Genomic DNA, 19,573 nt, shown 5'->3' with positions numbered 1-19,573 from the left:
ACCACAAACATGTTTTTCCCAATTTAAGTACATCACAGCAACAGGCCCTCACACATTTGCAGAGCAGAAAGGATATTATCATAAAAAACTCTGATAAAGGGGGAAGTATAGTCATTATGAATAAGTGTGACTATATAGCAGAAGCGAGAAGGCAGCTTTATGATGTAAATGTATACGACAAATTGAGGGGTAACCCGATGGTGACTTATCAGAATCAATTATGGGATTTGTTGGATGATGGCTTGCATATGGGTATAATCGATCAAGATACCAGAGACTTTTTATTTGTGGCCAGACCGATCATTTCAATCTTCCACCACCTCCCCAAGGTACACAAATCCTTGGAGGAGGTGCGTGGAAGACCTATCGTCTCAGGAATAGGTTCTTTATTTGAAAAATTGTCCGGCTGGGTCGAGTCTCTACTGCAGCCATTTGTACACTTGTTGCCCTCTTTTGTTAGGGATACAACACATCTCCTAAAGACATTGGAGGAAGTTCAATGGGATGCAAACTGCTCATGGCTAACAATAGATGTGGTCGGATTGTACTCTGCTATCCCACACTCTTGTGGTCTAGTTGCCATTGAAAATGTTTTGAACATGTATAGTGATTATGATGATGGATTAAAGAGCTTTCTGTTGAGAGCTATTGAGTTTTTGCTCAGTCATAATTTTTTTGAATTCAGTGGTGAATTCTTTCTGCAGAGACGTGGGACCGCTATGGGGGCTAAGTTTGCCCCAGCGTACGCCAACCTCTTTATGGGTTGGTGGGAGCGGTCCCACGTCTATGCGGAGAGAAACCCCTACAGGAAGTACATCAAAGTGTATAAAAGATACATAGATGACTTGTTGCTGATCTGGACGGGTACACAGGCCGAAGCACAGGAATTTGTGAACTTCTTGAATGACAACAGAGTAAATCTGGAATTCACTTTTGAATACCATGGTTCTCAAATTCCTTATCTTGATATTATCCTTATGGGAGATGTGTCTAGTGGTCAAATTGATACAACTCTGTATCGCAAACCAATTGCATCTAATGCATTCTTGCATGCCCGTAGCAACCATCCCTCACACACGGGTTTTGGTATTGCCAAGGGTCAGTTTATCCGTATTAAACGGAACTGCTCGAGGGATCTTGACTTTGAAAATGAGAGTATTATCCTAAAAAACCAACTAAGAGAAAGAGGGTACAAAAACAAAGTAATTAACAGAGCTTACCTTGAAGTAAGCAGGATGCTCAGAAGTGACTTGATACATGGAAATTGCCATGGACAAGTTACTAATAAGTTTGATAAGGATAAACCTACTTTTGTTACCACATTTAGCCCTCAGTTTGGGACTATCTGTGAAATAGTAAACAAACATCTTCCCATACTGTCGGCAGAAGACAGCTTGAGGAACTATACCTCAGAAGGATGTAAATTTGTTGCCAAAAGGGGTTGTACCCTAGGGAATATACTCTCACCGAGTATGTTAAAGATTGATAATACATCTACAAGTAGTTGGCTTCAAGTAAAAGGTCATTATAAGTGTCACTATAGCAAGTGCATAGCATGCAGCTATGCAAAGACTACACGCACCTTTCAGTCCAAAATGACTCAGAGAGTGTATAATATTCTTGATCTGACCAACTGTAGAACCACACATATTGTGTATCTTGTAGAATGCTCTTTATGTGACAAGCAATACGTTGGGTGCTCAACGAGAGAAGCGCGGACACGTATACGTGAGCACCTAAGAAATATTGAACTATCAATTGAATGCTCAGGCTTGACACAGCATTTTATACAGGTGCACAATCGAGATGTGAGTAGTTTAAAATGGCAGATCATTGAGTATGTAAGACCCTCTTCCAGGGGGGGTGACAGAGCACAGAGAGTTTTGTTTAGAGAAGCTTACTGGATTTTCCAGTTAAAAACTCGCAGACCAGGTGGTCTGAATATAGATCACGATGTCATTAACTTTTGGCATAGAAGATGATTTATGTATTTAATTTAAAGACATTATGTTCCTCACGTTTAGCTTAGGGTCGATTTATTGATTATAGCTAGGAGATATGTGTATATAATAATAAATACAGCACCATAGAGTAGTTTGGTTGCGAATTATTAAGTTGTGCACAAACACTTGCATATTGATGGTACATTTTGGTGGACTTTAAAATGTTTAGGTAAAGTAATATGTAGGTAAAATTAACAGGGCTAACAGTTGAGTATATATTTGATTATTTGGGAAAGAAGGGTTGAATTATTTTGAAATAGCAGCATTTTATATAATGTTTTTCAAAAACACCCCCAAAACATTCAGAGTATAATTATAAAGAACCCAACGTGACCCTAATATACCTTTATTCCAAGTATAGAATTAATATAGTTATGCTTAGGGATAAGATATACTTTTTTACGTAACCATTATGTTTTACATAAACTTATAACCTTATATTTACCTTTCCTTTTTGTAAATATGCAGTATTGTGATTAGTGTCATAAGGGTATTTGCCTCTCAATGTACTATGGTGTGGTCCCTTTAAATATAACCATGATCACAGCAGGACCGGTATTTTCAATCAGCTTAGGGCTATTTAAGCCCTGAATGGTTGAGAGTGATTATGTCTATGAGTAAGGCTGGTTGGAAGCCGAAACGCGTGAGACTATGTAACTAGTCCTGCTGTGACCCCCTTCCTTTTTTTTGTTTTTTTTGTTTTATATACGTTTTATACACGTTTTAAGCCTGTATTTTTCCCTGCAATAAAAGAGACTTTCTTTCAAAAAATGCCTTGAGGTTTGCCGGATCTTTTGTTTTTTCAATTCCTATAAAATATTGAATTAAAACTTGGCAATGTACTTTCATCATACCTTGGGAATTTTTCCATTGAGCACATTCTGTAGAATTCAGAACCATGACATGAAACATTCTACCCAGTGATTGCTTGGCCGATGTAGGAGTCTAAAGATAATTACATTCAAGGGTTTTTTTCTGGGGTAGAGCGAGTAGTAGGGTAAGGATTCTCTGTGTTGCAAACAATGTAGTTTTGTTTTAAAAAAAAATCTGTTTTAAATATATTTTTTATCCACACCATTTGCAGTTCATTTCTTACGTGCTAAATATCTTATGCTTTTATATCTTTCATATCCCTTTAAAAGCACATTTATGCAGGTAGAATCGATTTGTAAAAAGTTTTCAAACTAGGTGGAATATTTATTTTTTATATAAGTAGATTTTTCCCTTCATTTGGGTATATTGCACACATCTGTGTAAATATCTGTCCAGGCAGCAATTCATTTTTAAAAACGTCTTTCTTGACTTTTATATGGCGTCACTGTGACTCTGCCTTGCGTTTTGTTCATTTGGCCATTATGTTTCCTTGTGCCACCAACTTTACTTACTCACAGCATGCAAGAAAGCACCAGTCTTAGATACCAAGTTTCTTTTTATGGAAGAATCAGTAAAACATTTTTAAAAGCCAGACAAGAGTTTTGTATATAAAATGTGTGTAATGATGTAAAAATTATCCTGGGGGTATTTTGGAGTGGTTCCTAGAAATCACACTGCAGTCCTATTACCCCTTAAAGTCATATTAAAGGACTGTTAAAGGGACAATCTATTTGGAAATGTTTATTGTTTAAAAAGATAGATAATCCCTTTGTTAACCATTCCCCAGTTTTGCACAACCAGCACTTTTATATTAATACACTTTTCACCTGTGTGATTACCTTGTATCTAAGCCTCTGCAGACTGCCCTCTTATTTCAGTTTTTTTGGCAGACTTGTATTTTAAGTAAACAGAGTCATAAATAGCGCCACAGAAGTGTGCGCAATGTTTACTATATTGCACACATCATCTAGTACTGCCAAAATGCACTGAGATAAGAGGCGGCCTTCAAGGGCTTAGAAATCTGTTTGATCCTACCTAGGTTTAGCAAATTTGATGATAAAAGTAAATTGGAAAGTTTCTTAAAATGACATGCTCTATCTGAATCATGCAAGTTTAATTTTGACTTTGCTATCCCTTTAATCTTGTAGAAAATAAAAATAAAAGCACATTGCAATAGCACTTAATCTAAATTTCAAATAAGCAATTATAACAACTTTCCAATTTACTTCTATTTTTAATTTGCTTCCTTTTCTTGTTATCCTTTGCTGAAAGGTTTATCTAGGAAAGCTCAGGAGCAGCAAAGAACCTAGGTTCTAGCTGTTGATTGGTGGCTGCACATATAAACCGATTGTCATTGGCTTACCCATATGTTCAGTTAGAAACCAGTTGTGCATTGCTGCTCCGTTAACAAATGATATCAAGAGAATAAAGCAAATTTGGTAATAGAAGTAAATTGACAAGTTGTTTAAAATTGTATGTTCAACCTAAATAATGAAAGATTTTTTTTTTAAAGGGACATAAAACCTAAATATGTTCCTTTTATGATTCAGACAAAGCATACAATTTTATTTATCAACTTTCCAGTTTACTTCTATTGGTAAGACAATGAAATGGGGGTACTTGCAGTTTTTTTTAACATCCTCTCCATTTTTTGTGGGTTTATTGTGCTCTAACCCTGTTATGAAATACAAGGATATAGGCTAAAATGAATAAAGTATGATCATAATAATGGTTATCTAATGTAAATTCTACACCTTTTTCTATGTATTTTTCATGTTATAAAATATCTCTCTCTCTAAAGCACCTCAAACAGAAAGTTTGCTTTAATAAATCTTTACGGGTTAAAATAAACATAAAAAAGAAAATAATGTTATGTTGTAGAACATAAGAGCCGAGCATGAACAACCTTAGTGTGCTATTTCAAAGGTTTGTGGTCAGACTTTCACAAGCACAGTATTCCGTATCAGTCTTCAACTGAAAGCTGTCATTCCTTACGGAATACTGTGGAGCAATTTATCAATAACTGTACACAATGGGAGAACAATATCAGCGCAGAACAAGAACAGTGTAAAAAGAGGATCCCTATACCTAAAACCCCCCAAATATTTACAAAACACCCTCATATAACAGAGAGAAAGTACACTGTAGCGCTGTAGAAATACAGTTGAAAGGACATCAGATGACAGAGAACAGGGTATACATTAAATGTAAAAAACTAAAATGCATTTTATTTGAAACATATGCAACAATAAAACAGACACTTGTTAAAGTGTAGCATCCAGTTAAAAACACATGACATACATAAGTAAAATCATACAGGTTAAAAGTCCATATGAGAATAGGGTATATGAATCCAGCAAGTTAACCGTAATCAGTTTTTGGCAAGAAGCTGGAAAAAAGGAAAATCACAAATCAAAAGATACGCAAGAACCAAAGCAAAGGTGTTTAAAGGGACACTGAACCCACATTTTTTTCTTTCGTGATTCAGATAGAGCATGCAATTTTAAGTAACTTTCTAATTTACTCCTTTTATCAATTTTACTTTGTTCTCTTGCTATCTTTATTTGAAAAAAAGGCATCTAAGCTGTTTTTTGGTTCAGACCTCTGGACAGCACTTTTTTATTGGTGGATGAACTTATTCACCAATCAGCAAGAACAACTCAGGTTGTTCACCAAAAATAGTCTGGCATCTAAACATACATTCTTGCATTTCAAATAAAGATAGCAAGAGAATGAAGAAAATTTGATAATAGGAGTAAATTAGAAAGTTGCTTGAAATTGCATGCTCTATCTGAATCACGAAAGAAAAAATTTGGGTTCAGTGTCCCTTTAAGTCTTACACTGGGAGTTGGTTTATAACTTCCTTAGGTAATAGTCCTGTTAGCAATCAGGCTTGTCTGAAATGTCCGTTGTGCTTGTTCTTTTTTCAAAAAGCACTCCTTGGCGTTTTTTTTTAAAGATCCGAACCGCTAGTGATTCTAGCCTTCTCTGCACCTCCAGGACTACGGATGCCCAAATGGGACCAAAGTAACAGGTAGAGCGTACCTATGTTATATATGTTTCAAATTAAATTACATTCACATTTAATGTATACCTTGTTCTGTAATCAGATGTCCTTTAAGCTGTATTTCTACAGCGCTATAGTGTAATTACTCTGTTTTATGAGGGTGTTTTGTAAATAGCAATTTATCAATAACCACCTATAAAATTATTCATATCCAACATGTTGGTTTTGAGTGTCAGTCATCTGTGCTTTGTAATTGGCAGTGTATTTTGCAAAATACCAGGTACTTGACATCATACTTTGGAGATATTTAATTTAGAATGTTTTAAAAAAAAATTCACAACAAATGTGACAGGAGCACTATGTCTATTTACCAAAGGGTAACTTAGATATAGCTTTCCGAATAACTGTTCTTTACTTATTGTTAACATGCTGTAGAGTCTTCGCCCAATTAATATTGCATTTATTGTGTGGGGGAAAAATGTGCTTATGACTTTAAATTGGAGTCATTCAGTTGTAAAAAATGATTTACTAAAGTAGTTTTTGTAAGTTGAATGATTCACATATAAGTCATGGAATGTAGGTTTGTGTATGGACGCATATACAAAAAAATGTTAAGATGCCAACTTTTCCAGCAATGCTGTTACTTTGGGTCTTTGATTTTATGATTTAATAACAATTAAGGCATCTCAACTAAGGAAAATGTAAAGGGGGGTAGAGGGCATGGCCAATGTTCAAATATAAAATCGGATAGAGTAGGGTTTGATGTATTATAATAGATTGGTTAAGAATTTCATGTAATATACATAATTTTTAATTTATCTACATAAAAAATATGCATTCTACAAAGTATTTCTGCAAACAGGACGAGGAGGCTGAAGTTATTGGGGTACAGATTATTAGCCTTTTAAAGGGGCAGTATGGAGTTTGGAAATAAGAGATACAGGGAGTTGGAATATGAAAGCATTGAAAGCTAGAGTTGGGATTTTTAATTTAATGGTGGATAATTAGGCAACTCAGTGTGTAAAAATTTATGGAGTATGACAGCAGGTGATGTTTCTGGCCGATGCTGTTTATAGTGAATTAAATTGGATCCCAGCAGCTGATGGGAAGAACAATTAGAAGGGTACAGTAGATAGAATGGTACATAATTATTTAGCAAATTAGTGTTGTTGTTGTTTCATCTGTGTGACCAGGACAAACTGGTGTTGATTTGTGGATTGAAGGAGAGAGCAGACAAACCTAAAGGCTATCTGTGCATATTATCTCTTCCCAAATCCGTGACATTTTAAGGTCTTGCTAAAACCATGACAAACATGTTTTCTTGCTTTTATGCTACTTCTGGTTAAAACATTTTAGTGAAATTAAAGTGGCTATTTGATGAGTAGCAATGTAATCCTGGTTAATTAGTTGTAAACTTGACTGTTGATTATGACAATTATAATGACATGATGGAATTTCTAGCCATGATAACATGTATTTAAAGGGACAGTCTAGTCAAAATTATATTTGCATGCTTTAACTTTCCAATTTACTTTCATCATCACATTTGCTTTGTTCTCTTGGCATTCTTTGTTGAAAACTAAACCCAGGTTAGCTCATTTTCTGATTTCTAAGCTTTTGAAGGCCGCCTCTTATCTTTGTGCATTTTGACAGTTTTTTTTACAGTTAGACAGGGCTAGTTCATCTGTGTCATATAGATAACATTGTGCTCACCCACATGGAGTTATTTATGAGTCAACACTGATTTTTTGACTAATATGAAAGTCTTTAAAAATAACTGAGATAAGGGGCTTAGAAGGAAATCACAGAGGTAAAATGTATATTAATATAACAGTATTGGTTATGCAAAACTGGAGAATGAATAATAAAGGGATTATCTATCTTTTTTTTTTTTTTCCAAAATAATTTTTATTGAGACATTCACAAGTGAGTACAGTGTCACAGAATTGTGTAAACATATATACATTATAACTTGAAATTATATAAAAAGATATTATACATGTAAGGTAGAAACAACAGGGTTAACACATAATAAGTTTACTTGCTACCTTCTGAGTATCAAAGGTATGCCTATACTCATAAACTCATAGACTTTATAATACAGTTCCCAGAGGGTAGCACAGTGTAGGTGTTTTTTTAGTTATCAGAATTCTTTTGTGCCAGGTATTGGAGTCCGTTACAAAACCTATCTCTCTCTCCCAAGCTGAAAGTTGGGATATTTTTTTTTTGCGAATGAGTATTTGAGAGTAGGTTATAATGGAAGGAGAGGGGGTGCTTAATAAGTTGGGGTTTGTTCCATGCATGCTCCCATAAGGAAGGAGCTCTTAGTTTTTGTTTAGGATAGCCCCAAAAACGTAACCAGGAGCTCAGGCGAAAAGCTTCGAACCGAAGCTTTGGAGGAATTTGATATTTAATACTAAACTGGGGATGAGGGATCCATGTGTTAGCCTCATAAAACTCACCTACAGTTGTGATCAGTAAGTTCTGCCAAATATTCGGGTGTGCGTCTGGTAAAGAGAATAGAGCTGCAGTTAGTGTAAGGTTGGGGGATGGGTGAGGGGCTATGGTTGGATCATGCCGTGCTTGGTCCCAAAATTGAAAGGCATCCTGAATGATAGGATGCAGGTCACCCAACCCTTGTCTTTGGTGGGAAGGGATGAAGGCATGAAGGTAAAAGAGAGGCCTCTATAAGGTACCATCCTAAAAGTCGGTCTTTGTTGTTCCAGTGGAGTATGTGTGAGAGCCTGGCCGCATTGTAATACACAATAAGGTTGGGCAGTGCGAGTCCACCCTGAGCTATTAGTCTCTCCAGTGTTTGTCTAGTGGTCCTAGGTCTTCTGTCTTTCCAGACGTAGGACGTAATGAGGCTTTGTAGCTTATTTAGAACAGGTCTAGGGATATAATACGGAATACATCTGAAGAGATAAGTGATCTTGGGGAGAAAGGACATTTTAATGGCCGCTATTCTACCTTTCCAGGATATTTCTTTAAATTGCCATGAGTTCAGTAGTCTACCAAACTCAGGAAGTCTTTCTGTATAGTTTTTTTATTATGGTGGTTGTAGTATCTGGGGCTAAATGTACTCCCAATACTTTGATAGATCTCGTGTTCCATTGGAACTTGTAAGTAGGGTTGCACCGATACCATTTTTTTATGACTGAGTACAAGTACCGATATTTCTTTTAAAATACTCGCCGATACCAATTACCGATACTTTTTTTTTATGTCATGTGACAGTTTACTAAGCACAATACAGACTAATTATTTAAGATTCCTTCTTTATAATTATTAAAGGACTGTAATTCAAAAGACATTATGAAATAATAAAAAAGTTCACTGAACATGTTTATAAATAAAAAATATTACAATAAAATATTAAATTTAAAGGGGTGATACAATTGGGTTGTAGGGCTGTTATATAACATCAATCTGACATTTGTATGGAGGTTTGACTCTACGTTGAACAGTCTTTCACTTTCCACACTACTGCATGGGGCAGAAAGATATTTTTGGGCCATTTTAGCCAGAGCTGGGAATCTGTTTATTAACTGCCCAGTACTTCAGGGGTTTGTCTGAATGAGGTACAGTGATCTCTCCTACAAAAATACAAATAACAGCAATTTGTATTGGCAGAACAGTAGTAAACAATTTTTAGTTTAGTCTCCACTCCAGTTTAAAATGAAATGGGAACATACAGTTTGAAAAATTGCCACAAGATAGCATATGGGTAGGAAGTGGAGGTATTGGTTTAAGTATCGGTGCATTTGCACGAGTACAAGTACTCATGCAAATACTTGGTATCGGTACCGATACTAGTATCGGTATCGGTGCATCCCTACTTGTAAGATTTTTGTAATGGTCTGAGTTCTTGGACTGTAATGTTGATGGGTAGGGCTTCTGTCTTAGATATATTAAGCTTATAAAAACTCATCTCTCATTGAACTTTCTGATAATGCTGAAGACTTCTGGAAGGGAAGTCGTCGGGGAGGTCAGAAAGAGGGTGATATCATCAGCATATAAAGAAATTTTATGGGGGTGATTTTCTGAAGGTATGCCTCTTATTAGTGAGTTTATTCTTATGGCTTGAGCCAAAGGCTCAAGGGCAAAGAGCAGAGGTGAAAGGGGGCAACCCTGTTGTGTGCCATTAGTTATGGAAAAAGGATTTGAATTAAAGCCAATTCCCTGGATCGCTCGGATAAAAGGAATAGTCTTCATTGTCTCCCAAAGTTAATCCCATCTGACCCTATCGAAAGCCTTCTCTGCATCTAGGGACAATGCCAAGAAGGGGTCCCCTTTCCTCGAGGCCAGAATGAGTATCTCTAGTATGCGTCTGGTAGCGCCAGGGCCCGGGATTATCTATCTTTTTAAACAATAACAATTCTGGAGTAGACTGTCCCTTTAAGAATTTAAGGAACAGTTGTATACTTGTATTGTAAGGATAATTTTCTGGAAGTTTACTTTTAATTATAACAATCATTTGCAATTTCCTCTCTGATTACATTTTTTAAGATTTCTGTACTGTAATTGTTAGAAGGAATGGAGGAAAAATAATTTAGTATGCAACAGAGATCTGAACAGTAGCAAGTGACAGATTTAAACTTTAACGTAACAAGCCTTTGGATATAACCTCTGTGTAGAACAAGAAATTGATTTGTTAATTAGATTTTTAATTGCATCTACATTTTAGAGTGGGTTCCTCCAGAGTATACTTGAACTAATAAAGGAATTAAAATCTACTTCTAATGCAAATACAGTGATACACGTTTAATTCTTGAAAACCATCTAAACACATTTTGTCCTCAAAATGGATCCATGGTACAATGAACTAGAGTATGTCTAGTTGTACAACTAGCTAAAAAGTTGTATATATAAATGTGTATGTATGTATGTATATACCCGGGTAAAACAGACATTACTCAAGCGGCTGTGGGTAAAGCCAGATTTACTGTAATTCCCCATCTACACTATTTCTTTTGCCTCCGCCTTGAGAGTTCAAGGAAGGCACCCCCGCGGATCCTCTGGCATCCACCCCAAGTTTAATTCCCCTGCGGAGGCAAAAAAGATAGTGAAGATGGGGCAATTACAGAGCATTGTATATATGCTTGATGATCATGCATCAGGCTTTACCCACAGCCGCTTGGGTAATGTCAGTTTTACCCGCAATATATATATATAATATATATAAATAAATACAGTATAATACAAACTGTTACAATCCAATTTTACTGTCTACAATTTCTCTTCAAACTGTGATTTGCATGTTTAGATAGATATTCAAAACTGGAATGTATTTGCATCTAAATAATAAAGTACCGTTCAGAAACCGCAGATAACTGTTGGCCCAATCAGTCGTTTTTTTCCCTTTATTTTTCGTTGACGGAGGCCAAAATATACATTTAGGCCAAAAACCCAGTGCCATTAAATATGTTTGTGTATATCACCACATTTGACTATGGAGTAAGTTGACATGTAGAGCAGTAAGTTTTTATTTCAGCTGTATAATCAATTTAGGGAACTGTTCAATGGTACCTTTTACTTTTTAAAGGGACATGAAACCCAAAATGATTTAAATAGAGCATGTATTTTTAAACAACTTACTAATTTAATTTTGCTTAGTTCTTTTGCTATCCTGTTTTAAAGGAGCAGCAATGCATTACTGGGAACTAGCTGAACACATTAGTAAGCCAAAGATAAAATGTATTCACGGCAGCCATCATTTAGCAGCTAGCTCCTGAGCCTAACTCGTTATGCGTTTCAACATTGGATACAAAGAGAACTAATCAAATTAGATAATAGAAGTAAATATGAAAGTTGTTTAAAATTGCGTGCTTTAACTGAATCATGAATGAAAAATTTTGGCTTTTGTGTCACTTTAAATTATTTATTGTCTTCTTTCCTTTTAGAGCATTTGATCATCTTAAAACAATAGTGCGTGCTGAGTTCTTAATTTAGAAGTTTGTTTTAGTTCAATAAATGTTAAGTTACACAAACATTTAACCCATTTGCAGACCAAAAAACATAATTTATGCTTACCTGATAAATTTATTTCTCTTGTAGTGTGTTCAGTCCACGGGTCATCCATTACTTATGGGATATATTCTCCTTCCCAACAGGAAGTTGCAAGAGGATCACCCAAGCAGAGCTGCTATATAGCTCCTCCCCTCACATGTCATATCCAGTCATTCGACCGAAACAAGACGAGAAAGGAGAAACTATAGGGTGCAGTGGTGACTGGAGCTTAAATTAAAATTTAGAACTGCCTCAAAAAAAGACAGGGCGGGCCGTGGACTGAACACACTACAAGAGAAATAAATTTATCAGGTAAGCATAAATTATGTTTTCTCTTGTTAAGTGTGTTCAGTCCACGGGTCATCCATTACTTATGGGATACCAATACCAAAGCTAAAGTACACGGATGATGGGAGGGACAAGGCAGGAACATTAAACAGAAGGAACCACTGCCTGTAGAACCTTTCTCCCAAAAACAGCCTCCGAAGAAGCAAAAGTGTCCAATTTTTAAAATTTTGAAAAGGTTTGAAGTGAAGACCAAGTTGCAGCCTTGCAAATCTGTTCAACAGAGGCCTCATTCTTAAAGGCCCAGGTGGAAGCCACAGCTCTAGTGGAATGAGCTGTAATTCTTTCAGGGGGCTGCTGTCCAGCAGTCTCATAGGCTAAACGTATTATGCTACGTAGCCAAAAAGAGAGAGAGGTGGCCGAAGCCTTTTGACCTCTCCTCTGTCCAAAATAAACAACAAACAGAGAAGAAGTTTGCCGAAAATCTTTAGTTGCCTGTAAGTAGAACTTCAGGGCACGGACTACGTCCAGATTATGCAAAAGACGTTCCTTCTTTGAAGAAGGATTAGGACATAATGATGGAACAACAATCTCCTGATTGATATTCCTATTAGAAACAACCTTAGGTAAAAACCCAGGTTTAGTACGCAGAACTACCTTGTCTGAATGAAAAATCAGATAAGGAGAATCACAATGTAAGGCAGATAACTCAGAGACTCTCCGAGCCGAGGAAATAGCCATCAAAAACAGAACTTTCCAAGATAAAAGCTTAATATCAATGGAATGAAGGGGTTCAAACGGAACACCCTGAAGAACTTTAAGAACCAAGTTTAAGCTCCACGGAGGAGCAACAGTTTTAAACACAGGCTTAATCCTAGCCAAAGCCTGACAAAAAGCCTGGACGTCTGGGTTCTCTGCCAGACGTTTGTGTAAAAGAATAGACAGAGCAGAAATCTGCCCCTTTAACGAACTAGCGGATAAACCCTTTTCTAAACCCTCTTGTAGAAAAGACAATATCCTAGGAATCCTAACCTTACTCCATGAGTAACTCTTGGATTCACACCAATATAAATATTTACGCCATATCTTATGGTAAATTTTTCTGGTAACCGATTTCCGAGCCTGTATTAATGTATCAATAACCGACTCCGAGAAACCACGCTTTGATAGAATCAAGCGTTCAATCTCCATGCAGTCAGCCTCAGAGAAATTAGGCTTGGATGGTTGAAAGGACCCTGAATTAGAAGGTCCTGCCTCAGAGGCAGAGACCATGGTGGACAGGACGACATGTCCACTAGGTCTGCATACCAGGTCCTGCGTGGCCACGCAGACGCTATCAGAATCACCGATGCTCTCTCCTGTTTGATCCTGGCAATCAGTCGAGGCAGCAACGGAAACGGTGGAAACACATAAGCCATATTGAAAACCCAAGGGGCTGCTAGTGCATCTATCAGCACCGCTCCCGGGTCCCTGGACCTGGACCCGTAACAAGGAAGCTTGGCGTTCTGGCGAGATGCCATGAGATCCAGTTCCGGTTCGCCCCAACGAAGAATAAGTTGAGCAAATACCTCCGGGTGAAGTTCCCACTCCCCCGGGTGAAAGGTCTGGCGACTTAGAAAGTCCGCCTCCCAGTTCTCCACGCCTGGGATGTAGATCGCTGACAGGTGGCAAGAGTGAGACTCTGCCCAGCGAATTATCTTTGAGACTTCTAACATCGCTAGGGAACTCCTGGTTCCCCCTTGATGATTGATGTAAGCCACAGTCGTGATGTTGTCCGACTGAAATCTGATGAACCTCAGTGTTGCTAACTGAGGCCAAGCTAGAAGAGCATTGAATATTGCTCTTAAAGGGACATTATACACTCATTTTTTCTTTGCATAAATGTTTTGTAGATAATCTATTTATATAGCCCATAAAGTTTTTTTTTTTAAATTAATGTATAGTTTTGCTTATTTTTAAATAACATTGCTCTGATTTTCAGACTCCTAACCAAGCCCCAAAGTTTTATGTGAATACGCTCGATTACCTACTCCAGCTTGCTCCTGTTTGTGTAAAGGGTCTTTTCATATGCAAAAGAAGGGGGAGGAGGGGAGTGTCTTATTTGCCACTTGCAGTGGGCTTTCCAGCTACCTTTTCAACAGAGCCAAACTGACAGCTTCTAAGTAAGTTTTTAAACAGTTTTATACTGGATTTTTATATCAGTATCTGTGCATCTTATTCTTTATAGTAGTGTCTATTGCATGCAGTTATATGAAAATGAGTGTATACTGTCCCTTTAATTCCAGAATGTTTATTGGGAGGAGTTTCTCCTCCTGAGTCCACGATCCCTGAGCCTTCAGGGAATTCCAGACTGCGCCCCAGCCTAGTAGGCTGGCATCTGTTGCTACAATCGTCCAATCTGGTCTGCGAAAAGTCATTCCCTTGGACAGATGAATCCGAGACAACCACCAGAGAAGAGAATCTCTGGTCTCCTGGTCCAGATTTAGTAAAGGGGACAGATCTGAGTAATCCCCATTCCACTGACTCAGCATGCATAATTGTAGCGGTCTGAGATGCAGGCGCGCAAATGGCACTATGTCCATTGCCGCGACCATTAAGCCGATTACTTCCATGCACTGAGCTACTGATGGGCTTGGAATGGAATGAAGGACACGGCAAGCATTTAGGATTTTTGATAACCTGGACTCCGTCAGGTAAATCTTCATCTCTACAGAATCTATAAGAGTCCCTAGAAAGGGAACCCTTGTGAGTGGTAACAGAGAACTCTTTTCCATGTTCACCTTCCACCCATGCGACCTCAGAAATGCTAGAACTATCTCTGTATGAGACTTTGCATTTTGAAAACTTGACGCTTTTATCAGAATGTCGTCTAGGTATGGAGCCACCGCTATGCCTCGCGGTCTTAGTACCGCCAGAAGCGAGCCCAGAACCTTTGTAAAAATTCTCGGGGGCCGTAGCTAACCCGAATGGAAGAGCTACAAACTGGTAATGCCTGTCTAGAAAGGCAAACCTTAGGTACCGATAATGATCTTTGTGAATCGGTATGTGAAGGTAGGCATCCTTTAAGTCCACTGTGGTCATATACTGACCCTCTTGGATCATGGGTAGGATGGTTCGAATAGTTTCCATTTTGAATGATGGAACTCTTAGGAATTTGTTTAAGATTTTTAGGTCCAAGATTGGTCTGAAGGTTCCCTCTTTCTTGGGAACCACAAACAGATTTGAGTAAAATCCTTGCCCTTGTTCCGTCCGCGGAACTGGGTGGATCACCCCCATTACTAGGAGGTCTTGTACGCAGTGAAGTAAGGCCTCTTTCTTTATTTGGTTTGCTGATAACCTTTAAAGATGAAATCTCCCTTGTGGAGGAGAAGCTTTGAAGTCCAGAAGGTATCCCTGAGATATAATCTCCAACGCCCAGGGATCCTGGACATCTCTTGCCCAAGCCTGGGCGAAGAGAGAAAGTCTGCCCCCCACTAGATCCGTTTCCGGATAGGGGGCCCTCTCTTCATGCTGTCTTAGGGGCAGAAGTAGGCTTTCTGGCCTGCTTGCCCTTGTTCCAGGACTGGTTGCTTTTCCAACCCTGTCTGTAACGAGCAGCAGTTCCTTCCTGTTTTGGAGCGGAGGAAGTTGATGCTGCTCCTGCCTTGAAATTACGAAAGGCACGAAAACTAGACTGTTTGGCCTTTGATTTGGCCCTGTCCTGAGGAAGGGTGTGACCCTTACCTCCAGTAATGTCAGCAATAATCTCCTTCAAGCCGGGCCCGAATAAGGTTTGCCCTTTGAAAGGAATATTAAGCAATTTAGATTTAGAAGTTACATCTGCTGACCAGGATTTAAGCCATAGCGCTCTGCGCGCATGGATGGCGAGTCCGGAGTTCTTAGCCGTTAGTTTGGTTAAGTGCACAACGGCATCCGAAACAAATGCATTAGCTAGCTTAAGGGCTTTAAGCTTGTTCATAGTCTCATCCAATGGTGCTGTGCGAATAGCCTCTTCCAGAGACTCAAACCAGAATGCCGCTGCAGCAGTCACGGGCGCAATGCATGCAAGGGGCTGTAATATAAAACCTTGTTGAACAAACATTTTCTTAAGGTAACCTTCTAATTTTTTATCCATTGGATCTGAGAAAGCACAACTATCCTCCACCGGAATAGTGGTACGCTTGGCTAAAGTAGAAACTGCTCCCTCCACCTTAGGGACCGTCTGCCATAAGTCTCGTGTGGTGGCGTCTATTGGGAACATCTTTCTAAATATCGGAGGAGGGGAAAAAGGCACACCGGGTTTATCCCACTCCTTGCTAATAATCTCTGTAAGCCTTTTAGGTATAGGAAAAACGTCAGTACACACCGGTACCGCATAGTATTTATCCAGCCTACATAATTTCTCTGGGATTGCAACCGTGTCGCAATCATTCAGAGCCGCTAATACCTCCCCTATCAATACATGGAGGTTCTCAAGCTTAAATTTAAAATTTGATATTTCTGAATCCGGTCTCCCTGGATCAGATCCGTCACCCACAGAATGAAGCTCTCCGTCCTCATGTTCTGCAAATTGTGACGCAGTGTCAGACATGGCCCTCATATCATCAGCGCGCTCTGTCCTTAACCCAGAGCTATCGCGCTTGCCTCTTAACTCAGGCAAATTAGATAATACTTCTTTCATAACATTAGCCATATCTTGTAAAGTGATTTGTAAGTGCCTTGATGTACTTGGCGCCACAATCTCACGCACCTCCTGAGCGGGATGCGAAGGTACGGACACGTGAGGAGAGTTAGGTGGCATAACTTCCCCCTCGTTGTCTGGTGATAATTTCTTTACCGGTAAAGACAGACTTTTATTTAAAGTAACATCAATACAATTGGTACACATATTTCTATTGGGCTCCACATTGGCCTTTAAACATAATGAGCAAGCAGATTCATCTGTGTCAGACATGTTTAAACAGACTAGCAATGAAGCTATCAAGCTTGGAAATTTCTTTCAATAAGTTTACAAGCAATATCAAAAACGCTGCAGCGCTTTTAAAAACACAAAAAAAACTGTCACAGTTGAAATAACAATGAACTAATACAGTTATAGCAACCAATTTTTAACAGTAAATGTATGAAATTAGCAGAGGATTGCACCCATTAGCAAAAGGATGATTAACCCCTCAATACCCAAAACGGATAATCAATTTAAGATTTAACGCCTTTCTCACAGTCAAACACACTGTCACAGGTCTGCTGTGACTGATTACCTCCCTCAAAAATGAATTTTGAAGACCCCTGAGCTCTCTGGAGACGTCCTGGATCAAGGAGGAAGAAGCAGGAAGACCGTGCTAGAATTTTAACTGCGCAACAAGGCGCTAAAAAAAGGTCCCTCCCACTCATATTACAACAGTGGGAGACCTGATATAACAGTTTCTATGCAGAAATATACGTTAGCCATGTGGAAAAAAATCATGCCCAAAAAGATTTATCACCAAAGTACCTCACAAAACGAATAACATGCCAGTAAACGTTTTTTAAAAAACAACTTTCCAGTGTTATGCAAAGTTATCACTAAGCCTGCTACCAGTCGCTTCTACTGCAGTTAAGGCTCATACATTTATTTCAGTACTAACAGTATTTAAAGTCAAATTCTAGTCCCTAGAAAATAACTCAACTGCGCATACACTTATCAGCCTGATACCAGTCGCTACTACTGCATTAAAGGCTGTACTTACGTCATATGGGTAACAGCATATTTTACTGCACATACCTCATTTGCGGGTGACCCTGCATGCTATTCCCTTCTCTGAAGTTACCCCACTCCTCAGAATGTGCGAGAACAGCCAGTGGATCTTAGTTACGTCTGCTAAGATCATAGAAAAACGCAGGCAGATTCTTCTTCTAAATACTGCCTGAGAGAACAAACAGCACACCTCCGGTGCTATTTTAAAATAATAAACTTTTGATTGAAGAATGTTAAGTAAAAAACTCCTATCTCCTCTCACAACCTCCTTTGTTGAGACTTGCAAGAGAATGACTGGATATGACATGTGAGGGGAGGAGCTATATAGCAGCTCTGCTTGGGTGATCCTCTTGCAACTTCCTGTTGGGAAGGAGAATATATCCCATAAGTAATGGATGACCCGTGGACTGAACACACTTAACAAGAGAAATGTTGTGCTTTTGCCACTCCTACCTGTGCATTGTATAATGGTTATTAATAGATGATAAATACATTTCTATTGTTTCTCTTCATATACATTAAGGTCCAGATTATTGGCAAGCGCAATATTTGCTCTTCACCCAGTAATACCAGCGCACGCAAATGTGCTCTGGTTTTACAAGTTAGGTGCAATGCAAACACGTCCTCACTTTCGCATTGCAGGGAAGCTTTTCGCTCATGAGAGCGTGCTTCCATAGACTCCAGTGGGAGCCTCGTTCTCATGCCGTAAGACACGCCATGAGAACCTATCTCAGTGAAGGGGGTAAGTCAAGCAGCAATGGTCAGCAAATTGAAATATATATGTATATGATTATATGTATATGATGTGTTTTTGATGGATAGAGGCAAGCCTCTATGAAATAGGTTTATTTAGCATAAAAACATTTTGTTTTTCTTTCTTTTTTTGGCTAAAAAAGGGGATGTAAAAAGTATAAACCAACGTTTTTCTTGTCCAGATTGCAGTTGTCTCCCTCACCACCAGAGGGAGTTGTCTGTATCAGCCAGTGACCATTAACAGAACATTCACAACACTAAACTGCTGTATTACTTTCAATAGAATGTTAAAAGCTTTGCATTACTTCATACACATTCTTATCTAAAGCAATCTTTTCTCTTCTATTTTTACAGAGGAAATAAAACATGAAATTGAACAACAATGGTAGGTGTTGTATAATTATATTTTATAATGTTTTACCTGCATGAAGTGACAGTTTGGCAATGTATATAAAGTGTGTTTCGCCCAGAGCAAAGATATTTGTTTTCTTTTTAAATCTTGTACTTTTATATACATTAAGTTTTATTCAGAAGAATTACAGCTCACACAATTCTTTTCTCATAAAAAGATCTGTGTGATCTGAGTCAGGCTCACTAATTATATATTCAGTTTACAACATTTAGCAGTTTTGCATGTTTGTGTACCAAAATGGTTTTATTCATTTAGACATCAACTAATATTGCACATTGATGTTTTTTTGGTACAAATAATATATATACCTTTATTATTTATATATATATATATATATATATGTATATATACGGTATATATATATATATATTATTTTTTAATATGTATGTGTATATATATATATATATATATATATATATATATATATATATATATATATATATATATATATATATATATATATATATATACATTTATAAATACTTAGAACATATTCTGCTATGTGCATAATATTGGAA

The 19,573-nt window shown here is 37.9% G+C and overlaps 1 protein-coding gene across 1 annotated transcript in view; it reads left to right on the top strand.

The window, feature by feature from the left end:
- The window catches only part of ARFGEF1 (ADP ribosylation factor guanine nucleotide exchange factor 1), a 489,402-nt gene that overhangs the window by 102,805 nt on the left and 367,024 nt on the right, over window positions 1-19,573 (top strand). Inside the window, 1 exon segment of the mRNA XM_053715099.1 lies at window positions 18,998-19,028. Within this exon segment, the coding sequence (XP_053571074.1) occupies window positions 18,998-19,028 (31 nt within the window).

This window comes from Bombina bombina, chromosome 5, assembly GCF_027579735.1.
Source record: "Bombina bombina isolate aBomBom1 chromosome 5, aBomBom1.pri, whole genome shotgun sequence".
NCBI lineage: Eukaryota > Metazoa > Chordata > Amphibia > Anura > Bombinatoridae > Bombina > Bombina bombina.
Note: the sequence above shows the minus strand (reverse complement) of the source record. Positions and strands in the feature narration are given on the sequence as shown.